Source organism: Falco naumanni, chromosome 4 (genome assembly GCF_017639655.2).
Source record: "Falco naumanni isolate bFalNau1 chromosome 4, bFalNau1.pat, whole genome shotgun sequence".
In the NCBI taxonomy this organism is placed as follows: domain Eukaryota; kingdom Metazoa; phylum Chordata; class Aves; order Falconiformes; family Falconidae; genus Falco; species Falco naumanni.
The window spans coordinates 70,033,203-70,060,925 of NC_054057.1; the positions used below are offsets into that span (position 1 = coordinate 70,033,203).

Genomic DNA, 27,723 nt, shown 5'->3' on the forward strand with positions numbered 1-27,723 from the left:
TCATTATAAGTCTGGCTGTTAGAAACGTCCACTTCAGAACGCTCTTTCTGCTTTGTTATGGTTATGGAAAGTGCCGGGGAAAAGTTTGGCCAGAATGAAAAGTCATCAACAAATTAAGATTTCTATTGTTATTTTACAACAGAATTCAGAATTGTTCTGGATTAAATTAAGCATTTGGTTTTATTTGTATATTTGCTTTTGAATATTTGAAAAATACTTGAAAAGCAAAGGAAACCTAGGAACTAGTTTTGGACTAGATGGTATTTGTAAACAGAAGAGAGTTAAAAGAATTGCAGCTACTTTCATTCTAGCCAAGGCACCACATACTTAGCTGGGCAGTGGCAGGCTGGGGTTCACGTCTGCATTTGGTTTCATTCAGAGCAGATTCAAGTGAGAAATGCCAATGTTTAGGGCTCTCCCTCTCTTCTTCCTGATGGTTCTGTTTTGAATAAAACAGTTCCATAGCTCTCTGCCAGAAATGTTTCCTTTTTTCAGAAACGCTAACAACTTTTGTGGGGGGGGGGGGGGGAGAATAGATGTGGTATGAGCAGTAGTATACTCTGCAGTGTAGGTTGGGGTCTTGGTTCTGTAATTTTATGACTTAAGGATCCAGTTGGAAAGTACTGGAAAGGAAACACATATACTTCCTTCCAGGAGGAGTCAGGCTGCTGAGGAGGGGCTTTATAGGATCTGTAGTCTTACTACACTGTGAGTTGTCACATGTGTCAGGTGTACACCTGGACTTGCTAGCCAGAAATGGTCCCAGCTCGGCAACTGCACGTGTAGCTTGAGGAGGATATGGCCTCAAATACGCAGTAACGAGTGGTCACTTGCTGTGGAGGGGGTGCCTAAATGCAAATCTCCGGCAGCTGAGAGAAGGGTTTCCAGGTGGCCACGTCTCAGGTTTGTCCTTCACTGCACAGGAGGTAACATTTGTTGCAAATGTTGCCCAAGTATCCCTTTGATTTTGTAGAGTAAAAACATTTCACTTTAAGTTTGTTTTTGTTTATTTTTAAGTTTTCTTCTTCTTTTGTACATTTTCGTCCCTCCTGGGTATAATTTTATTTTTTGTTATTTTATTGTCACCCATTTCTGAGGCTTGTTTCAGAAGCTGTAAATGCTGCTACTCTCCTGCACTGGGTGCTGTAGGGAGCACTGGTCACACTGGCCGCTACCCTGAGGTGCGGAACGCTTACGTTGGGGCTATATTACCTGAAAAGAGAGAAAATAACTTGTTTGAGAGTTGTACGTTGTGCCTCTTACAGTGTAAGGTTATCAGTAATAAAGATTACTTTCCTGGCTGCTCTTGCTGGAAGTTGCTTTGGGTGTAGGTATCAATCTTTTGATTATTGCAGGTAATTACTGTTTTGCTGGTAACTAGAGGAATCCTGTTTTCCCTTACATCATTCGGCAGAGATGGGCACGCTGCAGTCATTGTGGCTGTTGGGCAGGTGCACGTGTGTGTATGAGCAAAGGCCTTGTCTTCCCTGGGAAACAACTGTTGCAATCCTGCCTGTGGGAGAGTGTGTCCTGTGCCTTTTCCTTTATCAGAAAACGAACAGTCATGATTTGTGGTGTGGAAGATTTACTTGCTTTTTTCCCTTGTAGTGGAACTTTTCCATCCTCTGTCCATCCCTTTCCCATGGCATGCCAGGGTCAACTTATATGTGAAACATTCAGCACGCAGTCACCGGGATGATCTTAGTGTCATTTGGAACGAGAAGGACCAGGTACAGCAGCCCAGAGCAAACAAATTTCAGGAGAATTACAAGCATATCAAGTGGGGGTTTTCTGGGGCTGTGTTTTGTTTTGTTTATTTGTTTGTTTAAAAAAAAAAAAAGCATTTAGCAAGCCAGGAAATTCAAGTAGGAGGCAAACTATCCTCCTTCTTGGATGTACAAAGGGCTATGACTATGAAAGATGAGCAGCAGATATTCTTGTTGGAAGCATTTTCAGGCCATGCCATTTTTTTTGTTTGCAGTAACCCAACAGCTTGCTGCATAACCAAAGGCAATGCAATGCCTGTGGTTCAAGGCCCTGGACAAAGGCCGTTCCCAGCACTCTCCAAGTCTCTAGGACAGCTTTTGAGCATAGATGGAAAGAATAGCACAAATGTCATGTTTAAAGCAGCTTAGGGAGAAATGTAAAATCTAAGCCAAATGAGTAAATCTGAGCATTAGTGTGAGGTTGCAAAGAACGAAGAACCTACCAGTTGCATGGAGATATGCTATGTTTACCCTCAGAGAAGTGTGACACACACCTGTGCTTAGCATTTTCAGCATTACTGATTTAATTGAAGCTCTTTGCATTTCATTCTTTGGTTCTCCTCTTTATTAGTGAGAATGACAACTTTGGCACAGTTTAAACCGTTTTTTATTTTCTTAAAGTAAGTCAGCATTATTTTTAAAAAATATAAATAGTAAAAAAACCCCAGAACTAGGAGAACTTTGGTTAAGTTGATTTACAAATGTGGTTAAAATGAGGTAGCTTACTGACTTGCAACTATGCTGTCTTTATATGTGTGTCTGAAATGCAGCACCTTGGCTGAGTATTACGTTATTTTCTGAATAAAGGAAAGATAAAAGACAATATTTAGAAGATGTTACCATACAGAAATATAAATGTGCCTCCCAAAAGAATTAGAATTTCTTTTAAAAGTGCTAAAATTCCAAAATATACTCTAGAAGTTATATAGAACGTATTTTTGTACTACTGTTTAAATTACCACAGCTATTTAAATGCCACCATGTAAATTCCCACACACACAATTAATCTGGGGAGAAGGTACAGGGAAATCTTATTTGGTGTATGTTTGAGGTCAGTATGTTGAGAGTTGTTTTATTTCACAAGTTCTTTTTGTATCTTGTTGATATGGATCAGATATCAGTGTCATCTTCTCTGAAGTTTGGAAGAAACCGTACGAACTACAGAGCCAGTGTTGCCCACCCATTTAATTACACTCTGAAACAACTGGAGGTCCATTCCCTGTCAGAAAGAAGAGGCAGAAAGTACAACCAGCAGGTAAGATCATGAGAAAAGGCTGCAAAATACAAAGCTGTAATACTATATTTCATCTCAAAGCATTGCAGAACCAGGTATAGTCCGGAAAACTGTAAAGAGCACCAAGTGCTGTTCTCTCCTTGTGCTCAAACCACCAGCATAGTTTCCTTTGCTAAAGCGTAACTGTTGCTAGCTGACAGTATCTGTCTTGCAATTTTAGCACTTTGGATGCACTTTGGATGCATTTTGGATGCTAAGAAGCCAGAAGCGTGCAAGAGCCAGCCTAGCAAAGAAAATGAGGCAAATTTTGTCCACGAACTAATAAACAAACTCTCTGTATATGCAATTGCAACACAAGTGTGAAAATACGTGAAACTAGAAAGTATATGAGGGGGGGAAAAAAGAGGGAGAACTCCACAAATTGTCCTTCAAGATCAAAGACTACAGAGTATTTTCTGTCTGAAAATGCACTGCATGGCAAGGACACTCTAGTGGCTGAGGCTGAAGACCTTCTGCTCAATAATAAGCTGTGCAAACTGTGTGGTATTCCGTTTGTTCGCCTGGAGTTCTTGGTACTCATAGTGGTGCCACAGAGCGTTCTCTGGTTGTTTTCACTAAATAGTCAATATGTCTCAAGTGTCATATTCAGAGGAATAAATTCTCTGGCAGTGTCATTGTTCCACTGGTGTCATTAATTGCTCTGCATGATAGACCCAGCGGAGATTCCAGAGAAGCTAACAGAAAGCCATCTGCTGCCTCTGTTGTAAAAGTGCATTTTCCCCTGTATGTTTGTGTAAGGCCCTGAGCTTCCAGGCCACGTGGAGCTCAATGAAGTTCTAATTGTTCTGTCGCAGTTTTAATTGTGTGTGCTTCTTTTTTTCTCTGCTGGGTGGAGATCATTCTTCTAGATCACCCTGCAGACTCTTCTGCTCGTTCTAACCTTACTTCACTGGACAAATCCTTCTCTGGTTTCAGCTGCAGCTCACAGGGAATGGTGGGCAGCCTGCTGATATCCAACTGACCCTGGAGGATAAATCAAAGGTGAACATCACTGCCTGGGGTGGCTGTGTGACACTCTCTTCAGGTCAGGTATGAGTCTTTGAGTCTAAGGAGGGATGGGTGTAGCTAGATTTCTGGTTTCAGGTCTCACAGAACCAATTTTTTCTGCACTTACCATAGGAAAAGCTTTTACTTGAAGTCAACCTTTTCAGGTCTCAGAGGAAGAAGAATAAAGCCTCTGAAGGGTTCTGTTTCATGTAGCCAGATATGTTTGCATTTGGGATGCAGCTTTCCCTCCGGACAGAATTGTCAACTCCTTAGGTTTCTTGGTAGAGACTGAAGCGGTCTTTTATGGATATAGACCATTCAGGGGTTCTCACAGGGGTGTATTTTTGCCCAGAAAGCTGAATCCTCTAGTATATATTGAACACATTGTTTAGAAAATTACTAATATGTATGTCTTAATTATTTTTTTCCCTTCTTCCAGCTTCGGAGAGTATTGAGTATGGGAAACCTGCATGCATGTGGGTCTCTAGAGCAAAGATCAGCATTGTTTAATGAATATCTAGATCTGAACTGGGATGACAAAAAATTCAAACACAATTTAACTTATGAGGTAAGAGAAGGCAGTTGTATCCATTAACCCACCATTTTAATGGAAGCTGTTCTTAATAGGGATATTTAATGGAGATATTTACTTTTTGTACCTAATTTTGAGTGGATTTTCAGAAATCTACTTCCGTAGAGTACCTTCTTCTGTTAAATACCATTATTTTATTTTACCTTTTACATATTACTCTGCGTAGGAAGAAATCTAAATGTAGCATAATTAAGAAAAAAAAAGTTCTTATGAACTAGAGGCCTCACTTGTGCCCTAAATACGCAAAACTGTTTAATTAATTCTGTAGGATGGGGACCGGTAACTGTGCTGATAAGCCAAAACATTGTCAAGTTTGTTACTTTTTTGTTGTTGTTGTTGTTGTTACATTTTAGTGGAAATGTTATGTTAAACTCCTGAAGCTACTACTATAAAAAAAAGCCAGCATGGGGACAGGATGCAGTTGAGAGCTGGGATGAGTGGGCACAGAGAAGTGTCTAAGAATCTGTTGTCGTGCTTTAACTTTGTTTTCTTGGTTCATTGCAGAGAAATCAGTTCTTGTATCCTGATAAATTTGAGTTAGAAGCTATTCTGGAAAATATTTTCCTGACCTCATGCACCAAACAGAAGATTCTAGGTAAAATAGAAACAAACTACTCATCTTGCCTGGACTATGATATGAGCTTTGAGTTCTGTGACCTTCCAAATGTAAGTCTCACATAAACCTATTGACCCTACTTCACTCTAAATGTAATTACTGGTTTGGAGAGAGTTTTCCTCAGCCGCAGCTTTTCACCAGAATTGACTTCTGTAACTAAATGAACCGTGAATAAACAGTGTCTTTTGATGGGCTGAGGCAGAAAGGTTGTGTTTGCCTATGGACTATAATCTATAGGTCGTGTTGCGGTTCTAAACATTGTCACTTTCTCCATGTTCTTTCTTGCCTGTTCCTCTCTCAAAGATCTTTTAATTGCATGTTTCTGGATATGAAAACAGGCTCATGAGTAATCAAAAAGGAAACTAGAGAGGAATAAAAGTGCTTTTCTTGCCCTGTAAGTTAAAGCTTACTGTTTTTTACAGCTGCTCTGCTGGTAGTGATAGATTTTTGAACCTCAGTGTAACCTTATAGTTGTCACTTGTTTTTATATTACACATACAAACCGAAGACCAATCCATGATCTTCATTAGATGCACATTGGGCCCAGAGTTGCCTATAGATACTCACAACAAACAAAAACCTTTGAACTTGCAATAAATGTGGTCTCTTTTCAGTTCCCAGTGGCTAAAATGCATCTCAGTTGGTTTCCTTGTTTACTGTCAGAGCAGGTCACGCACTGTAAGCAATGGGAAACGGCAACCAAATTTTGATGCCCGTAAAAACCTTTTGAAAACTAAGGTGTGTTAGAGCCTGTTAATAATGCAAAAAAATGCATATACATGTCACTTCAAAATCAAGTGCCTCCTGAATTCTTTTGGATTGTTTTCTTCAAAGGCATGCATTGAAATGCCAAGCTAGAGTAGCTGAGAAGCAGCTAATAAGACCAAAAAAAAGGACTTGTAATTAAATATAGTTACATTCCAGCTGTTTGTCTTGTCTTAGGCTGTAAACACTAAACGTGCTTTTGTTACACCACAGAAACTGAAGACATAATAAAGCAAGACAGTGCTGTGAGAAGGAGGATGTGCAGGATGTGCTGGTTTCTGGAATTATCAGTTTTGTTCATCACTTCATTGTATAACTTGGGAATGCTAACATTGCACAGCCTCTTTGTTACCCTGTGCAGAGCCCATTTCTTTGGAACAGTTAACCTTTAAAAACTTTTTTGTTCATACTTAGGTAGTTTTCTCTGGAAAACACCAGCTCAACAAAGATGACATCATTTTGCAGTCAGAGGGCAGATTCCACTTTGCTGATCATGGGAGAGATGAGGCGTTGATTGGAGTATCCTTAAAAAATCGGAGTACAGCCGATGGGAAGAACTATTCTTTGGAAGTTGCAGTGAGTTTTTAGTTATAGTGGCGCTGGGGTCTGGGTTTTGGTTTTCAAAGGGCTAATGCCATCTACCGTCCAAACTGACCAGGTGCAGCCAGTGACTTTAAAACAGCAGGCAACATAAAAAATACTCCCGTTTTTTTAAAATGTGTTTTTAAAGGAGCAGTTATGCAATGTGCATGCAGTATGATCAGGAGAGAAAGGAATGCACCAACATTAGTTATCTGCAGGGCTCAGTGAAAAATATAGTGTTTATCAGCTAGTGTATAAAAGCTTTACGAGGCCGTGTGTGTTATAGCTCGCCTTCTTCAGCATGACTGGTCTGTTTGGTGAAACATGGGGTTTTGCACCATAACAAAAAAGAAAAAAAAGAAAAGAGACACAAAAAAAAGTAATTTGCCAGAAAATAGAACTGGCCTTAAGAAAGACACAGAACAGCTAATATGATGCTCATTCTGATGCAAATTTCTTCCTTTTTCTCTCCCCCTCGATTTTGTATTTACTCTTAATTTTCTGTGGAATTAATAAGGTGGAAAAGCTGATGGTGGCAATAGTGGAGGCAGTAAATTAGTGTGGTTGGCACCATCCAAACCCTTCATGAGAAGGAATATGGGTTATCAGTCATAATTAACTGAGACAATAGGCCACCCCTTAACAAAATTATCATGATTTAATGAGTAACAGGCTAAAAGAAAATACTAAATTATTTTTCCCTCTTTCTTTAGAAAGAAGGGAGATGAATTATCAGCTGCTCTATTTGGCCTTTCTCTGTTCTTTTTTTTTGGAATAAGTGGCACAGATGAGAGCCTCACAGGGAACTGAGTGTGAGAGTATGCCTCTTTCTTCCTACCATTAACATTCTGTCCACGAGCCTTGTGCTATCCAGCCCTTCAGCTCTTGAGCCAATCATCCTGATGCTTGTGCCTCTCAAAAGTGTAACTCCTGTGTAGTGCACAGGCATTGGAAAACATTTCCCTCACCATTCACCCTTCTGTGGGAAATGCTGATATTTGAGTATCATCTCTGAACATTCTTTAATTCTGTGTGGTGGCTCTGAATAAATCTTCTTCCTTTATGGCTGCAGTTAAGAGCCTTTGAAGATATTCAGCTAGACCTGACAGGAACTGCTTCTTCCTCATCCGTTCAGAGCCAGATCCTGGTGGAGGGGATTATTGATCAGAAAGAGAAAGTTAAAGTAGCTGCTTCCAAAGGAAAGGAGTGTTTTCAGTACTACATGGGGTATTTGAAAGGTATGTACCTTCACGGATGATGTTCTTAGTCATGTAATTTAGTTTTAGGGTAGTCCTGCAAGGAGCAGGGAGTTTTGGACTTGATGATCCTTACGGGTCCCTTCCAACCTGAGATACTCTGTGATTCTATGATTCACAGCTGTCATTGGCACGAAGAGGCAGGAGGAAAGGCTGTGTCTCTCTAGTGCCAAGCTAGCTCAGTTTCATGGCGATCCAAGCTATGATCTTTCAGGTAACGAAAAGCTGATGCTTAAAACTTGCTATACAAAGGTCAGCGTTAGAGACATTTGTGTGATTACTGGCCAGGGAAGGATTATAATAGATGGTGATCAAAGATAGGATTAATTTCGTCTTGGTTTAGCCATCTTAAAGTTGTGTGCCTCATTTAAGATAAACATTACATTCCAATTTAAATGAAGGGAAAGAGAAAGGCTACTCCAGAGGATGACTCTACCCCACACAGAAACAGGTGTGAAATCATCCTCTCCAGGTGGTTCTCAGCAGCAGTCAATTCTGACTGACAACAGAGAGGGAACAGGGCTGTTGGCTTAGACTGTACCTAGATTTAGATAACTAAACTCAGATGGAATGAGACCTGCTGCAAGTGCTTACTATTGTTACTCACCCACCTTTCAACCTCATTAGATTTGTGTGCAGGTAGATTTGGTGGTATGACAGTTGTCTCAAACTCATGTTGCTGACAATCCCAGTCCTAGTTTCAGTTATGGATTTGCCATTCCACAGTTCTGCAGTGGAATTTCTCTCAGGTTCATGGCCTCACGTTTAAGTGCTGTGATGTATTTGAGATTAAGACCATTAGTTTGTGAATTACTGAAGTCAGAAGTTTGTAGAAATGATTCAGCTCAGCTCTCAACCCAGATTCTACGTGCACTTATCAACCACTTCAGCCTCTGCTCATCAGTACTTGGGCAGAAAAATCGTGTGTGTGCAGTAGGCGGATAAGTGACTGACTCACTTATGGCCTAAGCAGTTTTGAAGCATCAGCAACAAGGGACAGTGCAAGACTCAAGTAGAAAACAGATTTATAGTAATCCAGCGCTTGCTTTGCAGTAGCAAGTCTGTATCGATAAATCATTCACAAGCCGCTCAGAAGAGAAGCAGCAAACACTAACACTGATCTGATTTTCTGCTGGTTATCTCTTCTTGTTTTTTTCCCCCCAAACACCTAACACACTCAGACACTGATTGATCACCTAAGTAATTAAAAAGCTGGCTTTGAAACAATGTCTGTCAGTGTTCCTGTAAATGAGTTCTCTCGTTTTGTTCTCTAAGGGGATTTGGAAGAAGGAATGGAAGTCAGTGCTTGTACTTACGGGCAACAGATGGCTACTATTAATACCTATCTCAACATCAACGGTGAAAGGCAGGAAAACATGGGACAAATGACTCTAGCAGCTGTTAATGGAAGCTTGAGTTTTCTGGCTCATGGATGCGGGGATCCAGTTCTTAAGGCTGAGGTGAGACCCTTCAGCGGCAGTTAATTGCTGTGTGATTTTTCCAGAATGTTGTTTAAACAACTTGCCAGTTTGGTGGAGCATCTTCCAGGTAGGCTTCAGGTGTGAGTTCTGGTGAAACCACAGGTGAATCAGGTGAAAAGGGGAATTGTGCAATTTTTTAAACTCATAATAACATTATTTTTCACTTTGGTGTGAAAAGATAGCATGGTGAGAATTACAAAGTTCAGCCATACCTAGAAAGCATAGAAAATATGGGACCCTCTTCTAAAAGGGTGTATCCTCTGAAGAAGGTAAGTAAATAGAGAGCAGCAGTAATGTGCCAGGGCTGCTCAGCATATTGGTTATAAAACTAAGACTGGTATTCCTGAACGTGCTTTTACTTCAAATAGGGTTTCGCATACTTTCTGCTTGGAGGAGGCTTTTTGGTTTTTCATCCTTAGATTCTTCTGTTCCCATTTCTAACCATTGAATAATGCAGACGTCATTTCACCTGAGAAATGGGAGGCCACTGTGGATCTTTGCTGGCATTTAGACTAGTACAAACTTCGAGTGGTTTGGACCCAGCACAAGCAATTCTAAATCATCAACTCAAGGTTTTTATTCAACTTCTCACAGTACAAACTTAATGAAATTGGGAGCCTTCTGAAATCCAAACTGATGGAGAAGATGAAGAAGTTTGATGGATATATGTGGAGACTCAGGAGATCAGTAAGTATCTGTACATGATCTGTGAAAGCACCGTGGAATATTCATGCAGTGTTAATTCAAAATTATACTGCATGCAGTTGTTTTGTTTTGCTCAAATATTTAAATGGTTAAGCCTGTGCTAACCTGCCCTTCATACACAGACAAAAAAGCATGTTTCATGGTGCGCTGGTTTTGGCTGGGGTAGTTAATTTTCTTCATAGTAGCTGGTATGGGGCTGTGTTTTGGTCTTGTGCTGGAAACAGTGTTGATAATGCAGAGATGGTTTTGTACCTGCTGAGCACAGGGACTTTTCTGCTCCTCACCTCACCCCACCAGTGAGGAGGCTGGGTGTGCACAAGAAGCCGGGAGGGGACACAGCCGGGACAGCTGACCCCAACTGACCAAAGGGATATCCCGTACCATACGATGTCGTGCCCAGCATATAAAGCTGGGGGAAGGAGGAGGGAAAGGGGGGACATTTGGAGTGATGGCACTTGTCTCCAAGTAACTGTCACATGCGACAGAGCCCCGATTTCCTGGAGCTGGCTGAACACCTGCCAGCGGATGGGAAGTGGTGAATGAATTCCTTGCTTTGCTTTGCTTGCGTGCACAGCTTTTGCTCTGCCTATTAAACTGCCTTTACCTCAACCCACGAGTCCTCTCCCCCCTCCCACTAGGGGGCGCGGGCGAGCGCTGCGTAGGGCTTAGCCACCAGCTGGGGTTAAACTGCAGCACGTAGTAAAGGAAGGGCCTGTATCTGCACCAACACGGAGGAGTTAAGAATTTCCTTGGAATGGAGTCAGAGCTTTGCTTGTGATCACTCTGTATGTTAATTATTTTTTTTTTTAATGACTGTAGGTGCAGCAAGTTGATTTTCTGTCTGAAGCAGCCGGCTGGCCTTCGATAGCCTTGCAGAAGTTAGCGGGATTCCTCCACAGCATGGGTAGAGCTGCTGCCCAGATGTGGAAGCAAAGTGGAATCAGGCAGATACTGAGAAGCAAGATCCCGCTTTACCTGGATAAAATCCAAGACATTGTCCAGCAAATGCAGAATGAATTGCAAAGTAAGCAAAACCATGCAAAGCAAGGAGAATAAAGACAATGTCAGTGCAGGGCAAAACAAACTTCAATAAAAAGATGCTGAGCCACACAAAATTTTTATTTTGATCTAGCAATTAAGTGATGACCTTGGCTCTTAGTTTACACAGTGGGAGCCTTGATACAGTGTCTAAGTAGCCTCAGTGTAACCACCTTTCTAATGAAATCATTGAAGAGGTGCTCTCTGGGACACATGGGTTGGTTCAATCGGATGAGAACACAGCCCTATTGCCTAAGCAGAAGCATTTCTGCTAACAGTTCCCTGGCAAGCATTTCCCCGCAAAGGGCAGTTCATATCCATCCTTGAGTTTTGAATGCCTATACTAATTGGATTTCACTTGATCTGTTTTTTCCAGTAGCCACTAATTCACTGTTCAGCTGGACTGTGGCCCGTATTGAAACCATTGAGAAATGTGGTCAGCTGTAATTAGCTGAGAGAACCTTCAATTCTGGCAAGATTAAAACCTCACTTTGGGCCACTTACCTCTCAACTCTTCCCACTCAAAAGTGGTATTTAGTTGATATACTGTGTTTGAGATTAGTTGTGACCAAACTCTCCTGTTACTCATGGAGCTGTACAGCTTTGATGGTGGCATACTGTGAAGCATTCCTTACATTCTTTTGGAAAGCAGCAGTGTATTTATAAGGGTTATGAGTGGATCAGGGTTATAGCCAAATGCCTCTTTCCATTTGTCAACGCTGCCCCCACACAGCTGTGAAATGTGCCCAACTGCCATGAAAACAAAGCTGCCTTTCCCTGTTTGCTGTGTCCTTCCTTCAGGTGCAGGCTGGAAGCTGTGGGGAGACAAAGAGAGCCACTTCATAACATACTAAGGTTTGTTTCATGTGATGTGTTTGCTTCAGAGCCATTATCAACTTTGAAGGATGCCTACTATGATGTCACCTTGAAGCCACTGGATGAAGTTTGGCAAGAGAAGACAGAAGAGTACATGAAGAAAATCCAGGCTTTTATACCCAAGATTGTAAAAGATGCGTGGCTACTGGAACCAATCCAGGTGGCATTAAAGGTTGTGAAAGCAGGCTTGGATATGGTTGGTATAACTCAATTCAACATTTTTAACGGTCTGAAAGACCTACAAATTTAAGTCTCAGCTTGAACTACATATACACAAAAATAGTTTATATCATTGTTCGTGGAAATAGCGTGGTTATATTTCCACATAACAAGCTTCTACACAGCTAATTCATGGTTCTCAAAATATTTGTCCCGCTTGGAAAGCAGTAGTTCTCCAGCTAGAGGCTCTGTGGTTTTACTAGGAAATCACAGCAACATAATCTATTGTTCATGTAGCTTTTGCTTTTCTTCCATAGAGAGAAGGGTTTGTAATTCCAACAAATAATGTACAAATATATTTGGACTCTTCTAGTTGAAATGAAGAGCATAAAGCATATATCATGACACCAATTTATATTAACAGAGATAACAAAGCTTTGCAAGCTACTGAAGCGCATTAGCTCAGTGAAGTATTGGTATAATATAAGTAATGTTATTTTAGGAAGGATGTATTCCTGTCCATTATTTGTTGCTGCAGTGACTAGTGTCTCTCCTCTGGATACTAACCTCTAAATGACAAGATGCTGTCAGGCAAGTGACAAATGCAAGACAAACCAAAGTGTGATTTCACTGACTATTGATTTAAAACTCATTGTCAAGCACTGTGTGTGCCCTGAAGCCATACTGAAGTCAGTTTTGTAATCTCCTTTTCTGGCTCTCCAACAGACTACACAGCAGATGCTCAGGTGGGCAGAGGCCATGTTTGCTAGAGCTGTGAGCAAGATCCGGAAGCCCTTACTCAACCTTTACAGTTTTTCAGCCAGGTAACTGGTGGGTTTTGCAGGATCCCTGCTGCCGGGGAGCGTTCTGAGCGGTTGTGTGCATAGTTAGTCTTCACATCACTTGCATGCTGAGGGCTGTGGACAACCACCCGACCATTCACATTGGGCACGTAGCATCACAGTGTAATGCTCATTTTTGTTGGCTACCAGGACAGGCTGCATTTCAAAAGAAGCCGCTCAGCAGCAAACAGAATAGCAATAGCTATGGTAGCTGGCCTTAGATGGCACGGTGTATTGCAGGGCTTAGCCATTGTTTATCTTTGTTTTGCCATTCTAACCAGACTGCAGTTCTTATGAATATTTCACTTCCATGTTTCTAATAATAAAGCAACTGCATTTCATCAGCTTAGCAGATAAGAGCACACGCTGTTTTGTTTGTATTCTACAGGAACTGTTCGGTGACTGTAAAACTGCCAGTACTTCCTAAAGCAGACTGTTCCCTGGATCTGACAAATATTACTAATTATCTCATTGAAGAAAAGGTAATGAGGCCTCTCCAAGACCTCTACACTATCAACATAGTTGCAGAGTATTATAAATTCAAGCGATGGATGATGGAGAGTCCCTTTGAACGTAAGCCCTTTCAAAGTGCTGCTTTATTTTGTAACTGGGTCTATTTCCACTTAGTTCTAAATTTTACAAATTGTATTTGGGACAGTAGTTTACATAGAGATGGTTGCTAATTAATAATTGTCCTATAAACTTCATATATAGTCTTGTAAAACAGTAATTGTATGTATAGTAGCTACACTTTGGGTAAAGCTGTAATGCAGTAAACACTCTTTTTAACGTTCATGCAAATATTGCAAATCTTTACACTTTCTGCTCTGAGACTAAAGCACATAAATAGCACTTGCTGATGTTATCTGCATGCTCTTGTGAATTGATACTACGGTTCAGTGCCAGTCATACCTGTTGGCCCCAGGTCTTGCCCCGGAGGCTTTGTCCATACATGGAAACTGGTGATGTTGCTTCTGTTGACTCGAGGAAGAAAAAGCTCAGCCCTACCAAAACGTCAAAGGCAGTATTACCTGAAAAAGCATGGCTAGATGCTAGAAGACTGTATTTACATCCCAGCTGTCCCTTATAGATAATGGCTTTTCCAGAAAGAGCCATTTTTAATGGCTTCCTCCCAGTAAGCAGACACCGAGAGTAGATCCTAGTGACCAAAAAGTGTAAGTGATCTATCGGCAGGGTTTCCTGGACTGCAACTCTGTTTTGATGCTCTGATTGGGCAGGGTAGTTTTTTTGAGCCAGTTAATATTTGTGCTGTTCTCTGCATGGGAATGTGAAGGGGTGGGGGCCGGGGGCAGCTTACAGGTATGACTGTCAAGTAGGATGACTAGAAATCAAGATGAGCTTTGAATCCTAATTCATGTTTCTCTAAGTTTTAGGACACTCAGATGGATCTATAATGAAAAATGAATTATTGGATTGTTTCTGGGGAACTTTTTGTTGCAGAGCAACATTAATTAAAATGTAGTAACAGCTTGAGAAATTATTTTAAGAGTATGCAGCCAGGAGCTGTTTGTGTTGCAGTATGCAAGTAGTAGCACAGCACTTGCTACTCTGTGGAAAACTTACTGATCTGAAATACTGTTCTCCAGATCACGCTATGTTAATGGGAACCAAGCATCTTATGACTTTTGATGGAAAAATTTACGATTTGGCATCAAAGTGCAGCGTACTTCTTGCCAAGGATTTTGTTCACAATACTTTCACTGTAATACTAAACGAGGAAACTAGTAGCTCGAGATCACTGTATGTGGAGATGAACCAGACTGTGATCAGTATCTACCCAAGACTGAAGGTAGGAGGGAAAAGTCAAACATTCTCCCTTTCTCGACCAGAAATTATATTCAACCAACGACCACCACCACCGCTGCCAACAACAACAAAGTCTTAAAAACATTAATGCACTCGGGTGTAAGTGCTAGAAAGTAACTTCTTAAATCAGGAAATATCTCCCCCAAACAAACCCAGTTTTAACTCAAGGGCTGCCCCTTTGCTGTCTGGGTACTTAAAACAAGAGAGGCTTGATGAACTTTTCAGTTTTCCTCTTACATGGTGTAAGAGAATGGCAGTGAGAGGTCTGGAAAACAAACAGGGCCCATAACCTCAGTGTACCTGGGAGGCTTTTTGCTTTCCTGCTCTTTCAGCCCCATTCTTATTCCCCTAACTCTGAGCAAAGTTGACCCCATCCCACCTGCAAACCCAGGCTGAGCTCGCCCATCGTTGAACTTTCATTGTGACATATTTGAAATTTCATTTTCATTTTAAAACAGCTATCCAAGATATATAACTTCTCCTTTATGGAAGAAAACTGCCAAGTACTGGATCAGTCCCCTGAAAAGAATGCCACTAATCCAATGAGAGAAACCAACACAATAGAAGTGTCTAATCACAAAGGAGTTTCCGTCTCTTGTGACTTTCAGTATGACCTCTGTACTGTCACCCTGGCTGGCTGGCACCATGGTGAGTACCAGCTGTACAGCTTTTGTCAGCTGTTAGCATTTTTCTTTATCTCTGAATAATCATCACCTGTAGTACCAGCACACGGGCTGTCTTTCACTTGCTTTTCCCCTCTTCATTTATACACTCCCTGGAAATGGCCCTGGGCGTTCCCAGTTATTGCCAGTACAGCACAGGAGGTGTTGCTCCAGGAAGAAGAGCAAGTGCTTATCTAGGTTACTGTTGTTTCAGTGCAGTAAAGCAAACGGAAATGGAGGGTAGATGTAACGCAGGCAGCCCAACCCCAAACCCTGCGTGAGCACTGCTCTGTAGCAGGTTTTTTTTGTCATACCTGCAGGAGCACAAGAGGGAGGCCTAAAAGCTTCCAGGTTTTTTTGGTATATACTTGGAATACACTCCTGTCCATATGGCCCCACGCTATTCTAAAGCTCAGACTCCTGAGACTAGCAGGTCTCAGGTCAGAAGCAAAAACAGCAAGCAAACAAGATGGCAGTGCAGTCTGAAAAAAATCCATAATGGGCACACTTTCCCTCTTCCACAAGACAGCCGCGCGCCGCTGTATAGAATAACCAGAGCCCAGAGACAGCTTCTAGAACTCCCCCGTGTCTACTCGTGACAACCGTTCTACTCCAGCGTCCTGGTTTTGGCTGGGATAGAGTTAATATTCTTCTTAGCAGCTGATATTGTGCAGTGTGTTGGATTTAGTATGAGAATGATGTTGGTAACACCTGATGTTTTAGTTGTTGCTCAGTGCTTACTCCAAGTTAAAGATTTTTCAAGTTTCCCATGCTCTGCCAGTGAGCAGGTGTTGGGATGGAACAGGGCCAGGACAGCCCACTCAAACTAGCCAAAGGGCTATTCCATCCCATAGAACGTCATGCTCAGTATATAAACTGAGGGCAGTTGGCTGGGAGGCGTTGATCACTGCTCAGAGACTGGCTGGGCATCAGTCAGTCGGCTTGCATTGTGCATCATTTCTTTCTCCTTTTCATTACAGTTGTAGTTATTATTATAATCTCAACCTGTGGGTTTTACCTTTTTCCAATTCTCCTCTGCATCCCACGGGGTGGGGGGTGAGTGAGTGAGTGGCTGCGTGGTACTTAGCTGCTGGCTGGGGTTAAACCACAACCCCCATTTCGATTTCATTCCAGGTATTTCAGCTGGGCTTTTTGGTACCAATGATAATGAAGCTGGAAATGAATGGACACTTCCTAACCGCTCCTTCGCTGGCAGCGTGCACGAGTTCTCACAGAGCTGGCAGGTAACAAGCTGAAGGGCTTTTCCCTACAGATCACCACGTGCTGCAGCCAAAGCATAACTTCTAACGTACTGTTTGGGCTCAGATGAACTAAAGCTAGATACTGAGAACAGCAGCATACTCTGTGTAATTCATTTTCCTGTCTTTAACCAGGGAAAAATTTGCACATATTTGCTAAAAACCATGCAGGAGCTTTCTGCAGAGAGGTGCTGTGTGTTTTTGGCCTAAGTGGTAAGATAATATACAGAGGCTGCTTCTATTAGAAGAAACTGATGTTGGAACTAAGTATCTTTGATGTTTTCCTGCTTAGAACACCTCTTTCTGCAATGCAGAGCCACATGGTACTTGGTCTGTGACAAATCCACATGATCATCAGTCAGGCCACAGTTTGTACCAGGAGGGTTTCCCTCTAGGTTTTCTTTAGGGCTGGGTATGCTGAGCCTCTTCAGTTTTGTTCTTCCTCCTTTTCATCTCACCAAGTTATAAGTTATTAACTTGCATGAAATGACTCCCTATAACTATCGTAAATAAATGTTGTGACTCTTTTACACCAGTAATATTATACCTCTTTGCTTCAAAGACTTAATCTTAACGCATGTAATTTATCATCAGCTGAAAATAATCTAAATATGAAACATGCAGGTGTACATAGCCATTTGTGAATGCAACTGACCAAAACCCCCAGCCTTAATGTGCTCTCCAGCCATCTTGACAGAACACTCTAAATCCCTTCATGCCCAATTGTTAGAAGCTATTACCAAAAAAAAGAAAACCAGCATCTTACTACTACTAAGACTTTGAGTCTTCCCTTTATCTTCTCTCACCAGAAGATATCAGAGTTCTGGGCACAGAAATTCTGCTATTTTCAGCTTTATGTCAATACTTTACTTTAAAAAAGGATTGCTTCAAGTATCTTGTACTTTTCCTTGCTGGGAAGATGTATCTAATTTAAGAGTTTGCAACCTCTGTTTATGTTAATAATAGGGTGGGATCATGACATGACTGACTAGGTATAGTTTTCTCAATTGCTACAAATATTAACTTCTAGAATATATCCATAAAAATACAACCATTTAATACAAAACTACCCAGAGACATTGACCTAAAAATAATAATTAAAAGCCATACATAACAAACTTACTGTCATAAACGAGCTGGGAAGCCATGTATGTCCTTCTTCAAGTGGCATAATGGCTGTGCTTACACTGTTGATTGGTACACCTTATTTGTAGGCCATGGCATCTTTGCAGAGCTGTATACTGCCAAGAAAAATTTATAGATGAGACTAGCTGAACTCTGTGCTCTTTGCAGTCATATCCCCTTCGAAAAATAGTAGCAAAAAGACCGACTTGCCAATGATGTACTGCTGTCATACATCATTAAAGCGGTGGCCAGAAATACAGATGTGCCAAGTCAGGAGCTCACTCTAAAGTCTTAGGAACTTTTCTAAAGCAGTAGGAGATGATCCAGTGGCAGGAGCTGCTTTAGGCAGTGTATTCGGCTGTGCAGATAAAACAGAGCTTGCAAAAATCCTTCCTGGCCAGAAGTTTTAGCACAACTATATGTGATACAGAAAATAGAAAACACTGTTTAAATCTGGCCAGGTATCAAAGCCTGAAATAAAAGGAGTGAGTCACCCTGCATTGCTGGGGTCCCCTCACACTGCACTAACTGGGGACTGGCAGCTCACTACCAAGGGCTCTGTTACAAGCCCTTGTCATACGCTGACCTCAGAAATGCCGCCGGTGGGGTTCTAGTGCTAACGAGAGGTTGCTGTACGAAACATGGAAGTTAGTGAGGACACTGCAAATGTCTGCTTCCTGCAGGATGAGCATCACCTGAGAGATTAAACAGGTAGTTAATTTTTCTTAGTAATTAAAATAACTTGAGCTTATACTTGCTTAAAGAACTTCTAAATTCAAAGATTTGCCAGGAAATTACCGATTAAAACCCCACTAAGTTGCTGATCCAATACAGAGTACTAAAACCAGTGTTCAGTCAAAACAAATCCCAAGACACTTTAGCTGATGCTGCTCTTCGCTAGTTCAGCTTTCAAGTGGTGCGCTAAGGAACCTTACCTGAACCACGTACAGCAAAAATCCATTCCTATTTTATCGTCCAAAGCCTTGTAATTGTAGGCACCTCCAGTTCGGATTTTTGGGTTTTTTTTAAAGCCTTCTTGTTGTTTGTTACCTATGAATAACCCAGCAAGGACATGAAGATTTTTTTCTCCCAGCAAAAACATCTAGTAAAAGCACAGCTCTGATCCGTCATACATAAAGACAACTAGCCAACAATGTACTGTCAGCAGCCACACGCTAAAATCCTTCAGTGAATAACAAAATCAATAGAAAAAGGAAACAACGTGCATACTTCGTAATATTTATGAGATACACGTTTTTGTTGAGGAACAGTGCAAGGTACTTCTCAACATTAATGAACAATAAATGTTAATCAGAGCAGTGTACTGAGCTGCCTGCATCTTCCTTCAAACCATCTCACTCTTGGAAACCTGAAGAATTCATGCTACACTAATGTCTAAAAACACAAACAAAAAACTTGCGTAATTGTGTTTTCCAGGTGAACAAGTGCAGACTGGTGCAGAAGAAAGTCAAGCAGTGTCCAATGACAGCTAAGCAAAAAGTCTGTAAAGTGTTTTTTGAAGAGTCACGTTCACTTCTCAGGAACTGCTTCAAAGTTGTAAGTATAACTTCAGCCACCAAAGGAATATCCACATACCCAAATGTCACACTTCAAAGGACTATATATAATTCTTGCAAGGCTATAGAACTTCAGTTGCGGATAACTTCAGAAGTAATCTGAACAACAATCCAGACAGAAAAAAAGGTGTTGTATTTCTATAAATACGAATTAAGGTCCTTGACATCCACAAAATAGTGCCATGACTCCTCAGCATACCAGTCTAGAATTTGGAAAAAGAAACCCCTCAGCCTTAGGAAAAGAATAAAAAGGGCAGTTGGGGGAGACACAAATGGAACTTCCTTCTCAGGTTGCCCGCAGGTGTGCTGCCAGGTGGCTGTCGCAGGGGAGGTGTACACCTGCACCCTGTGCACCTCTCTAAAAAGTCCTTTCTGTGTTACAGGTGGACCCTGAACCATTCTACAGCATGTGTACACGCGACACCTGTGACTCACACGAGCTGAAGGCTGCCTGCAGTTTAGCAGCAGCTTTTGTTCATTTGTGCAACCGAAACTTTGTCCCTGTGGAAATGCCTCCTCAGTGGTAAGTCTCATGTCTTTTCATCCTCAATATTCTGACTGTATTGCTCCAGTACTTACATGTCTGCTACTCAAGAGCACACGAGGAAATAAAACTAATGAGTCTGACCATGGGCATGAGCAAAAAAGGTCCTATTCCTGGAATTACTCTTCTTGCTCCTTCTCCATCTCACCCTTCCTGCAGAAGGAACACCTGCAGTAGCACACCGTAACCCATCTAATACATACTTACCCCCGGCCTCCTTATTTCCTCCTCCTTTGCTGTGTAAGAGGCGGCAGAAGGATACTTGCAGAATATGGTGTGATTGCTCCTAGGAGTTCCACTTCTCAGATACTATTTTTGTTGCTTTATTTTTTCTCTGAATAATGTGTTTGGTTCATGTTAACAGTAATAAATACTACAGTGACCTATTTTTGTCTCTTCTAATGAAATTTATTTATCTTTAAACTTAACCTAGAATTTCAAGATTATCAATACTTGTATTTTAACGCAGCTATCATCTGGATGGCTGACTTCTGGGAATCTGTTTAAAAATGCAAAGAAAGCTGAAAAGCCTGAAAAGAGCAGTAGTGCTGGCTTGGAATTTTTGAATTGCAATCCTTGCTCATTTCTGTTGTTACTGTGTGAATTAGTTCTGGATCCTCACATTTTCAGTGAAGGTGCGCACAGTGCATTGCACATTGCTGCAAAGACTAGAGTAGGACAGTTACTGCTCTAAAGAGAGACCGGAGTCACTTGTTCTGCTGTGTGGCAAGTGCAGAATTTGGGGAAAGAATTGTTCTTGTGTAAAGGAAAAAACACATCGAAGTTCACAACCGCAAAATACTTGCTAGTAATAAAATTTAGTCCCCTTATTTCTTTTCTTGAGAGTTACTGCACAGTTCAGCTGCACAGCTGCCATTTCCAGTATGCGTTACCTTACTCCAGTCAAACTTGGCTATATTACAGTCCAAGTACCTAAGGAACAAATGGCCATCCAGGCCGGAGAACAGCAGTGATATGAAACAACTTACCCTTTAAGGATGGTAGCATCTATATATTTCAGCATTTTCTGTATTATGTATATTCACTAATTTGCACTATACAGCTTGTCTGCAGGTTTTTTGTTAAACTCTGCCTCCATTGCATACGCTGCATACAGTACAGTACCTTTGTTGAACTACAGATTGCTAAATAACAATACACAAACAATGCTAATTTGTACCACTTGAGTAATACTGACGACTCACACACTGCTGTCTTAACAGAGGTGACCAAGATTATCTCCAAAACTTTTTATTCATCTGCATTCTGTTACTACTAGCTTAGACAAAAAAAAGCAGAAAGCCTTCTCTGACATTTGCTATATGCTTATATCTTTTTATTGAATGAGAACATTAAAGGAAACACACATACAAACTATCAGTCATACCAATGACTGATACACTCGATCAAGTGATAACTAAAGATGTAATTACACCTTTACAAGACTGCAATGGAAACATTTACTCTAAGTAAATGACAGATTCATGCAAATGAGCCAGTTATGCTTTTACTTGAAATGAAGCCCTTGGGTTTACATTCCTAACTTTACGCACCATGCTTTGCTAAGCATAATTAGAAAACAGGGTGGGTTTTGTAATATATGTGATGACTATTCCATATATTCGTTTACATTTGTAAACTCACTCAATGGAATCATTTGGTGACTACAAATATATTTGTGGTAGGCTTAAAAAAATATTTGCAAGTATTTGCTGAATTCTCACCCATTATGGAAGGGAATAACTATCAAGTATCTGTAGATGACTGTATTAGCCATAAAATAAAATCCTAGAAAAAGAATGCTCAATTTCTAAGTGCACCACATGCATACACTCCCACATGCAGCAGTATTGGCACATGTCATTATCTGCCTTACTCATTCACTTCACCCAGAGTGTAAGCAGTAGGTGGCCATGAAATTTCTGGGGAGTATCTTGTATGCAGTACACTGTTTTAGCTCCAGTAGAACTCTTCAACATACATGTATGAAATACAGAGACAAATTTTGTTACATCTGAGCCTGAATATTCAGTTGAAAACAGTTTTAGAATGGCTTGGTAGCCAAAAGACTGAAGTCAGTGAGTGCTGCTAGTTTACGTTATCTCATTTCTGGGGAAAGGGATTGGCGTTCCAGTGGCTCACAAGCTCAGTTCACAGCAGTAACATGCTATGAACAAGCACAGCATACCGGGGATGTACACGTGACTAAACACATTTAAGACAAGAAAGACTTCTTCCCTAGTCAGCTTACTTTACGCATCCCAAGTTTGGACATCATGTTTTAATTAAGTTGTGAACCAGCTGAGGAAGTCCTGAGGTCTCTCTGTGGGGAATAACTGAAGGGCTGAGTAAGTCTTTAAATATGTAAACACACTAAAGAGGGAAGTGTAACAGACCAAACTGCACTAAGAGAATTTGGTTCGATATTGTGAAAGAGTTTGCAACAGCCAGGCTAGTCACGCATAACCAACAGCCATCTATGGTCATGAGAACCAAAGAGAACGCTTCAGCCAGAACAGCTACCTCTGCACTACTTTCTAGAAATTCGTTCTTGTCCAGGATCTTCCATTGGATAGCTGAACTAGCCAGAGCCTATAAACTTTAGTAATAATGCTACTCTTTCCCTCCTAAATGTGATTTTATCATCAAACCTGAAGAAAGACCCTTACCTCTCTATTTCAATATAGCATATCCAAGATAAAACTCTATCTAAAATGCTAGAGTACTTTTTCCCACAGCTTTTTGACAATGTCATAAACATAGTTGATGCTATTTTTCCCTTCATAGATTTCTTGTAATTCAGAATAATAGCAGCTTGTCATACATGTCACTTGTTACTTTCTATCCTTTAAATACTTACCAGCCCCTTGACTGGATTTCATCTCTTCTTCATTTCAGCTTGAGCCAGTTCTGAATGGCAGACACCAGCCCTGAAGATGGAAGAACCCTTTCAGCACCCGAAGTAAAACAGCTGGTTTAGGTAGACAAGCTAGAAGCAACAGTAGGTAGAACAGTAGAAGTGTGAATGAATTAGTGTTAGGACTATCGTTATAATGGAGCATATACAATATAAAAGGAAACCTTTTCACCCAGAAACACCTAAGGGTAAGAGGAATGATTTCACTGCAGTGACAAGAAACTATAATCAACTGGAAGAAACTGGACATAAGCGTATCAGTTACTTCAAGAAAGTTCCCCCATTCAGTGGCAAAATGGCCCCTTCATAAGCCACGAACCACAGCATGGATACATTTAAAAGATGACAAAAGGTCTTTTCCAGCTCAGATTAGAACAAGTGTGCTGCACTGTGAAAGCAGCATATCAGCTTTGAGCCTGTGCATAGATGCTGACTCCTTTTTTCTCCAGAACTGACACTCAGCCGTTCAGTAAATTCTGGAGAAAGTGACCTTTTTCCAGGGAAGTACCCCAGCACGCAAGAGGGCTAAGATAGATATAATGTGTTTAAATAATTGAAAGCATTTAATCATTTTTGTGCTGGTTGATTTTTCCCTTTTTAATGTGTAAAATGGCTCCAATCTTGCCTCACGGCTTGCTGGAGAGTGGGAACTGCTCATTCTGATCACCCACCCACACCCAGCTGACCTTGAAGGACCATAGCATGGTTAAGTCAGTCATTCTTCCAAGTGTGAATATTTTTAGTACCTACAGCTCACCTTCAACATGGCCTTTATATAGGTGACACGCAGAAGCTCCAGAGCTACAAACTTCACAGACATTTATGCACATCACGCAAACCCTTACGCCCTAAAACTCGGTAGCAAAGTTGTGGTTTTGGGGATCTAACACAGGCCAAGGAAGTTTGAAATACACAGAACCTCACATTCCTGCCAGCTGTGTTCCCCAGATACTGGTATTTGCGTCAGGACAAGTGTAACTACGTTCCAGTTACGACACAGCTACTGCTGAGCACACAGAAGCCTTCCTGCAATCTACAGCTATTCCCCTGCCCTCTCCAAGGTCCCAGTACCAAGCACTCTTAGAACAAGATCCCAGCTTTGACCTCTCCCTCCGCAAGACAGCACTAGAGAAGCCCCTCACCCTCTAACATCTCAGCTACATCCTCTGCTATCAACAGCAACAAAAATCACAGACCAGCCCACACTCTTCTGTAGAACTTGAAATGAGTTAAGACGTGGCAAAGGGAGAGCTCCTGCTACCCAGTAGAGCCCTACAGTGCCAAACTGTTGAGAACCCAGACAAGGCACTGCAGCCCGACCCTTAAACCTAGGTGGTACAGAAGCCACCAACAGCCACAAGCTGCATCAGCCACTCAGGAGGCAAAGCACAGCTAAACTCCAAGTCACTACAAGTCTTGTTTAGGAGCTTGACGTTCAGCTTTGCTACGGGCATCTTTTGCTTGGAATTCCTAGGAAAACACTTCTCAATGTGAACTGTCATAAAAGCATCCAGTCTTGGCTTTAAAGCCCTTAAAAGTTACCGGGTTTACTGTTTTACTAATGTCATTGCAGGCCTTTCTGATGCATTACTTCGGCAGCACACCTTCCAGTCAACCGCCAAGCAACATTTATAGCTTTGTACTGATCAAATATGTGACACTTGCTGAGGGGATGGAACCAGAGTTTAGGGTTTTCAGTGAGCTCAAATGCACAGTACAGAGGCAGACAGATACTGAAACACACTAAATCAAGCAGTGAAGAGATCCAGATCTCATTATGCTTAGAACTGACTGTTAGCAAGGGAGCAAAGAAACCCGATGCTTTCACTCATAAGCCTCTGGATAGGAGAGGGTGGAAAAAGATGCAAATAAGTGCTCTACAAATCCAATCAATCCCTACGTAAATACAATCCAATCCCATATAGATTCAACTTTTCAGATGCATTCAGCAAATATGCCTGACTACCAGATGGATTGACAGTAGGTTCACTCCTGACAGCCACTACATGGTGCACACACTACGTATGGCAGGTGCTACAAGCCGTATTTAACTTTGCTGTGGATTTACTGACACTAGCAAGGATCCAGCAGGGTTTTACTGCCCAGTCAAAAAGCATGGCAAGGTGAACTTACTTGAATTAACATTTGTAAGTTGAGTTCAGGTTCCTAGTGCAAGAAGCATTCAGATGGAAAAGTATCTATCAATGGATAAAAAGTTGCCAGCCAATGTGCTGACCACATGGATCATTTCTGAAAGGCTACAACATTGCACAAGTGGATTTTTCCCCCCAGCACTAATAACAATAAATAAACCCAGACTGCCAAGATTCTGTCCATATGTGTGTTCTGGCATTTCATCAGCAGGGTCTCAGAGCACAAGACTTCCATTATACAACTGCCTCTGATGTGGTCTGGTTTGGAACGCTAAACAAGACCGGAATGCACCCTGAAATCCAGTCCTTAATTTGTAAAGGTCTCGCTTAAGGATCTACTTAAAAGACAGAATTTAATTTCCATATGCTTTGAAAACAGAATCCCACAATTTTAAAATTTAGTTACCACTTGATTCGTGTCTTAAGTTGTACAATCAGAGAGCATCTTCCCTTCCTATATGCATTCCTAATTAATATAACTCTATTGCTGGACAATATAGTCCTGAACTATAAAGCCATACCACACAGACAATACAGTGCTTCCTTTAGGACTCAGATTCTTTTTAGACAAGTGGGGAAATAAAGAATAGTAACAGTTCTGCTTTTTGAAGGCTTTTTGATTTCATTTCATTGGGTTTTTCTTCCACAAGAGCACAAAAGAAAGATAAAAATAAAATATATTTAAGAATTATTTAAACAACTAAAACCAGCATACACTGGAACAAGAAAGGAAACCTTCAAAGAGAAAAATGCACTCAGGCACAGCAAGCCTGTTTCACGAGACGGCAAAAGTATTTGCATCTTGAACCTGGAGAACCTATTCCAAGGAATCCTGCATAGCATCTTTTCAGTTAATTTCACTTCTCTGGAACACAGGGGCTATTTATTGTATCACTTTCAATATTTCAGAAACACAGAAACCAGAGAGGTATTTAAGTATGAGACTCCGCTTATGGTTAGAAAGAGACATCTGTCTTACAAGTAGAGTTTACTTATATGGTTATTACTGAAAGAAAAAACACAGGCAAAGATGTTATTTCCAACCAGTCTAAATGGACCAAAACACATTCTGCCTTCATTCCACATACTGAGTTCACCCCGGTAACAGGAGTTCTGTGCAGCCCTTGCTGCCAATACAGTGCTATAGGAACGACTATCTAAACACCTATTCCTAGAAACAGCAACTAACATACGTTGAAACACGTAGCATTCTTAACAGCATAGACAAGTTACTCAGAAAGCATCAAAGTAAGTGTTTCTCAGATATTTTAGTATAAAAAGAGACTGTCAGAGTTGAACATTGTTATTATCATCAGATATGTACTGATCCTCCACTTAACTCCAAGCCCAACTTCTCAATTTACTTTGGTTTACTCCAACAGTAACTGGTGGTTGTTTGAAACCACAAATACACGGAATAGCCCAATGTCCTGCACAAAAAAAAAAAAAAAAAAGAAAGTACATTTCCAGTTACTTTAGACAGAAGAAAAACGATCTAGGGGATGACTCTGTGCAAATCCTCCACTTCAAAGTTCCACATATTCTTATGCACAGGGTTTTCAGAAAGATCTGTCATCTTTATTGCTCGAAGAATAGGCTCAGGACTGCAGGACTGCACCACACCCATCACCATTACGTATTTCCCTAAAAAACAGAAGAACAAGTGTGAAATTGAATTAAGCTTTGTCTTTTCACTTTAATTCAGAAAGCAAAATATTGAAAACCAAGTCCTCCTGTTTGAAATAAAGCTGCCAGTATGTGCAAGAAAACTCGATCTACGATAGCTTAGAACTAAATTTCAGAAAAAGGTCTCATTATCCATACAGCCATTTTTTGCAGTAGATTTTACTAGATTTTCACATACAGTAAGAGTCATAACCAGCACTCGATTCCTTGTTCTGCCATGCAAGAGGTCAGAGGACAACTCAGAAGTCTGAAAATTAAGGAACGTGACTATTTTGTTCCACAGTTCCCGCAACGCTGTAGTCCAGCACTTCTCCAGTTCCAGTTCACCCTACTGGTGAAGGGAAGCAAAAAGGAGGAGAAAAAAAAAGGGGGAAAAAATTCCCTACCCTTGTGCCTAGGCTCACAGCTCTCTGCGCCGCCCCTGTCTGGCCGAACGTTTCCCGCAGCTGGAGCAGCGGGAGCAGGCTCTGTCCGCACGGCGCTGGCGGGACAGGGCAGCGCAGGCCCCGCGCCCCCCCAGACCCACGCGGCGGCCCCACCTGACGGCCCCCGCGGCTGGGCGCCGCCGCAAGGCCGTGCCCCCACCCCCGCCCGCCCGGGCGGCCCGAGGCAGCCGGCGGGACCGAGCCCAACTACCTCAAAATGGGCGCGGGGAGGGGAGGGAACGCGCCCCGGGCCGCCCCCAACCGCGCAGCGCCCGCCCCGCCGCCGGCCCCTACCTGCGCTGAGGCAGGGCCGCCCTTTGGGCACCTCCTCCACCCCCAGCACGGTGAAGGGCCCGCTGCCGTCCTGCAGCCGGGCCGAGCCGCCGCGCCCGCCGCCGCGCTTCACCTCCAGCACGGTGCCCTGCATCCACACGGCCCACAGGTGCAGCGGCGCCCGGCCCGCCTGCGCCCGGCCCAACTGCCACGTCCCGCCAGCGCCCCGCACCGCCTCCCGCAGCTGGGCCGCCAGCACCTTCACCGGCGGCCCCGGCGCGGAGCCCGCCATGCCGCTGCGGCGGGGGGCGGCGCC

At 42.0% G+C, this 27,723-nt stretch overlaps 2 protein-coding genes across 6 annotated transcripts in view; one reads left to right on the forward strand and one right to left on the reverse strand.

Moving 5' to 3' along the window:
- LOC121086562 overlaps window positions 1-22,954 on the forward strand; it is a 98,192-nt gene extending 75,238 nt beyond the window's left edge. Inside the window, exons 54-72 of the mRNA XM_040590467.1 lie at window positions 1,609-1,820; window positions 2,782-3,021; window positions 3,976-4,089; window positions 4,487-4,615; window positions 5,144-5,305; window positions 6,435-6,596; window positions 7,675-7,840; window positions 9,134-9,318; window positions 9,934-10,026; window positions 10,864-11,068; window positions 11,967-12,154; window positions 12,844-12,941; window positions 13,348-13,532; window positions 14,567-14,769; window positions 15,245-15,434; window positions 16,583-16,692; window positions 19,270-19,389; window positions 19,793-19,932; window positions 22,852-22,954. Of these exons, the coding sequence (XP_040446401.1) occupies window positions 1,609-1,820; window positions 2,782-3,021; window positions 3,976-4,089; window positions 4,487-4,615; window positions 5,144-5,305; window positions 6,435-6,596; window positions 7,675-7,840; window positions 9,134-9,318; window positions 9,934-10,026; window positions 10,864-11,068; window positions 11,967-12,154; window positions 12,844-12,941; window positions 13,348-13,532; window positions 14,567-14,769; window positions 15,245-15,434; window positions 16,583-16,692; window positions 19,270-19,389; window positions 19,793-19,932; window positions 22,852-22,867 (2,918 nt within the window). The 3' untranslated portion in view covers window positions 22,868-22,954. The remainder of the gene's footprint in view (window positions 1-1,608; window positions 1,821-2,781; window positions 3,022-3,975; window positions 4,090-4,486; window positions 4,616-5,143; window positions 5,306-6,434; window positions 6,597-7,674; window positions 7,841-9,133; window positions 9,319-9,933; window positions 10,027-10,863; window positions 11,069-11,966; window positions 12,155-12,843; window positions 12,942-13,347; window positions 13,533-14,566; window positions 14,770-15,244; window positions 15,435-16,582; window positions 16,693-19,269; window positions 19,390-19,792; window positions 19,933-22,851) is intronic.
- Window positions 1,077-27,723, reverse strand: RMI2 (RecQ mediated genome instability 2). Of its 5 annotated transcripts, none has more exons than XR_005827276.1 (5): window positions 27,429-27,723; window positions 26,498-26,667; window positions 22,810-22,942; window positions 10,297-10,299; window positions 1,077-1,203 (listed from the first exon to the last, which is right to left on the reverse strand). XR_005827276.1 is itself a non-coding variant. In XM_040589232.1 (3 exons), the coding sequence occupies exons 1-2, from the start codon at window positions 27,697-27,699 to the stop codon at window positions 26,519-26,521; spliced, it is 420 nt and encodes a 139-aa protein (XP_040445166.1). In that variant the 5' UTR covers window positions 27,700-27,723; the 3' UTR covers window positions 21,263-22,883; window positions 26,498-26,518. The 5 variants fall into 5 exon arrangements, 3 of the variants coding, with proteins under 3 accessions (XP_040445166.1, XP_040445165.1, XP_040445164.1); XR_005827275.1 differs by lacking the exons at window positions 1,077-1,203; window positions 10,297-10,299 and adding exons at window positions 13,872-13,963; window positions 17,831-17,948 and having other exon boundaries at window positions 22,814-22,883; XM_040589232.1 differs by lacking the exons at window positions 1,077-1,203; window positions 10,297-10,299 and having other exon boundaries at window positions 21,263-22,883.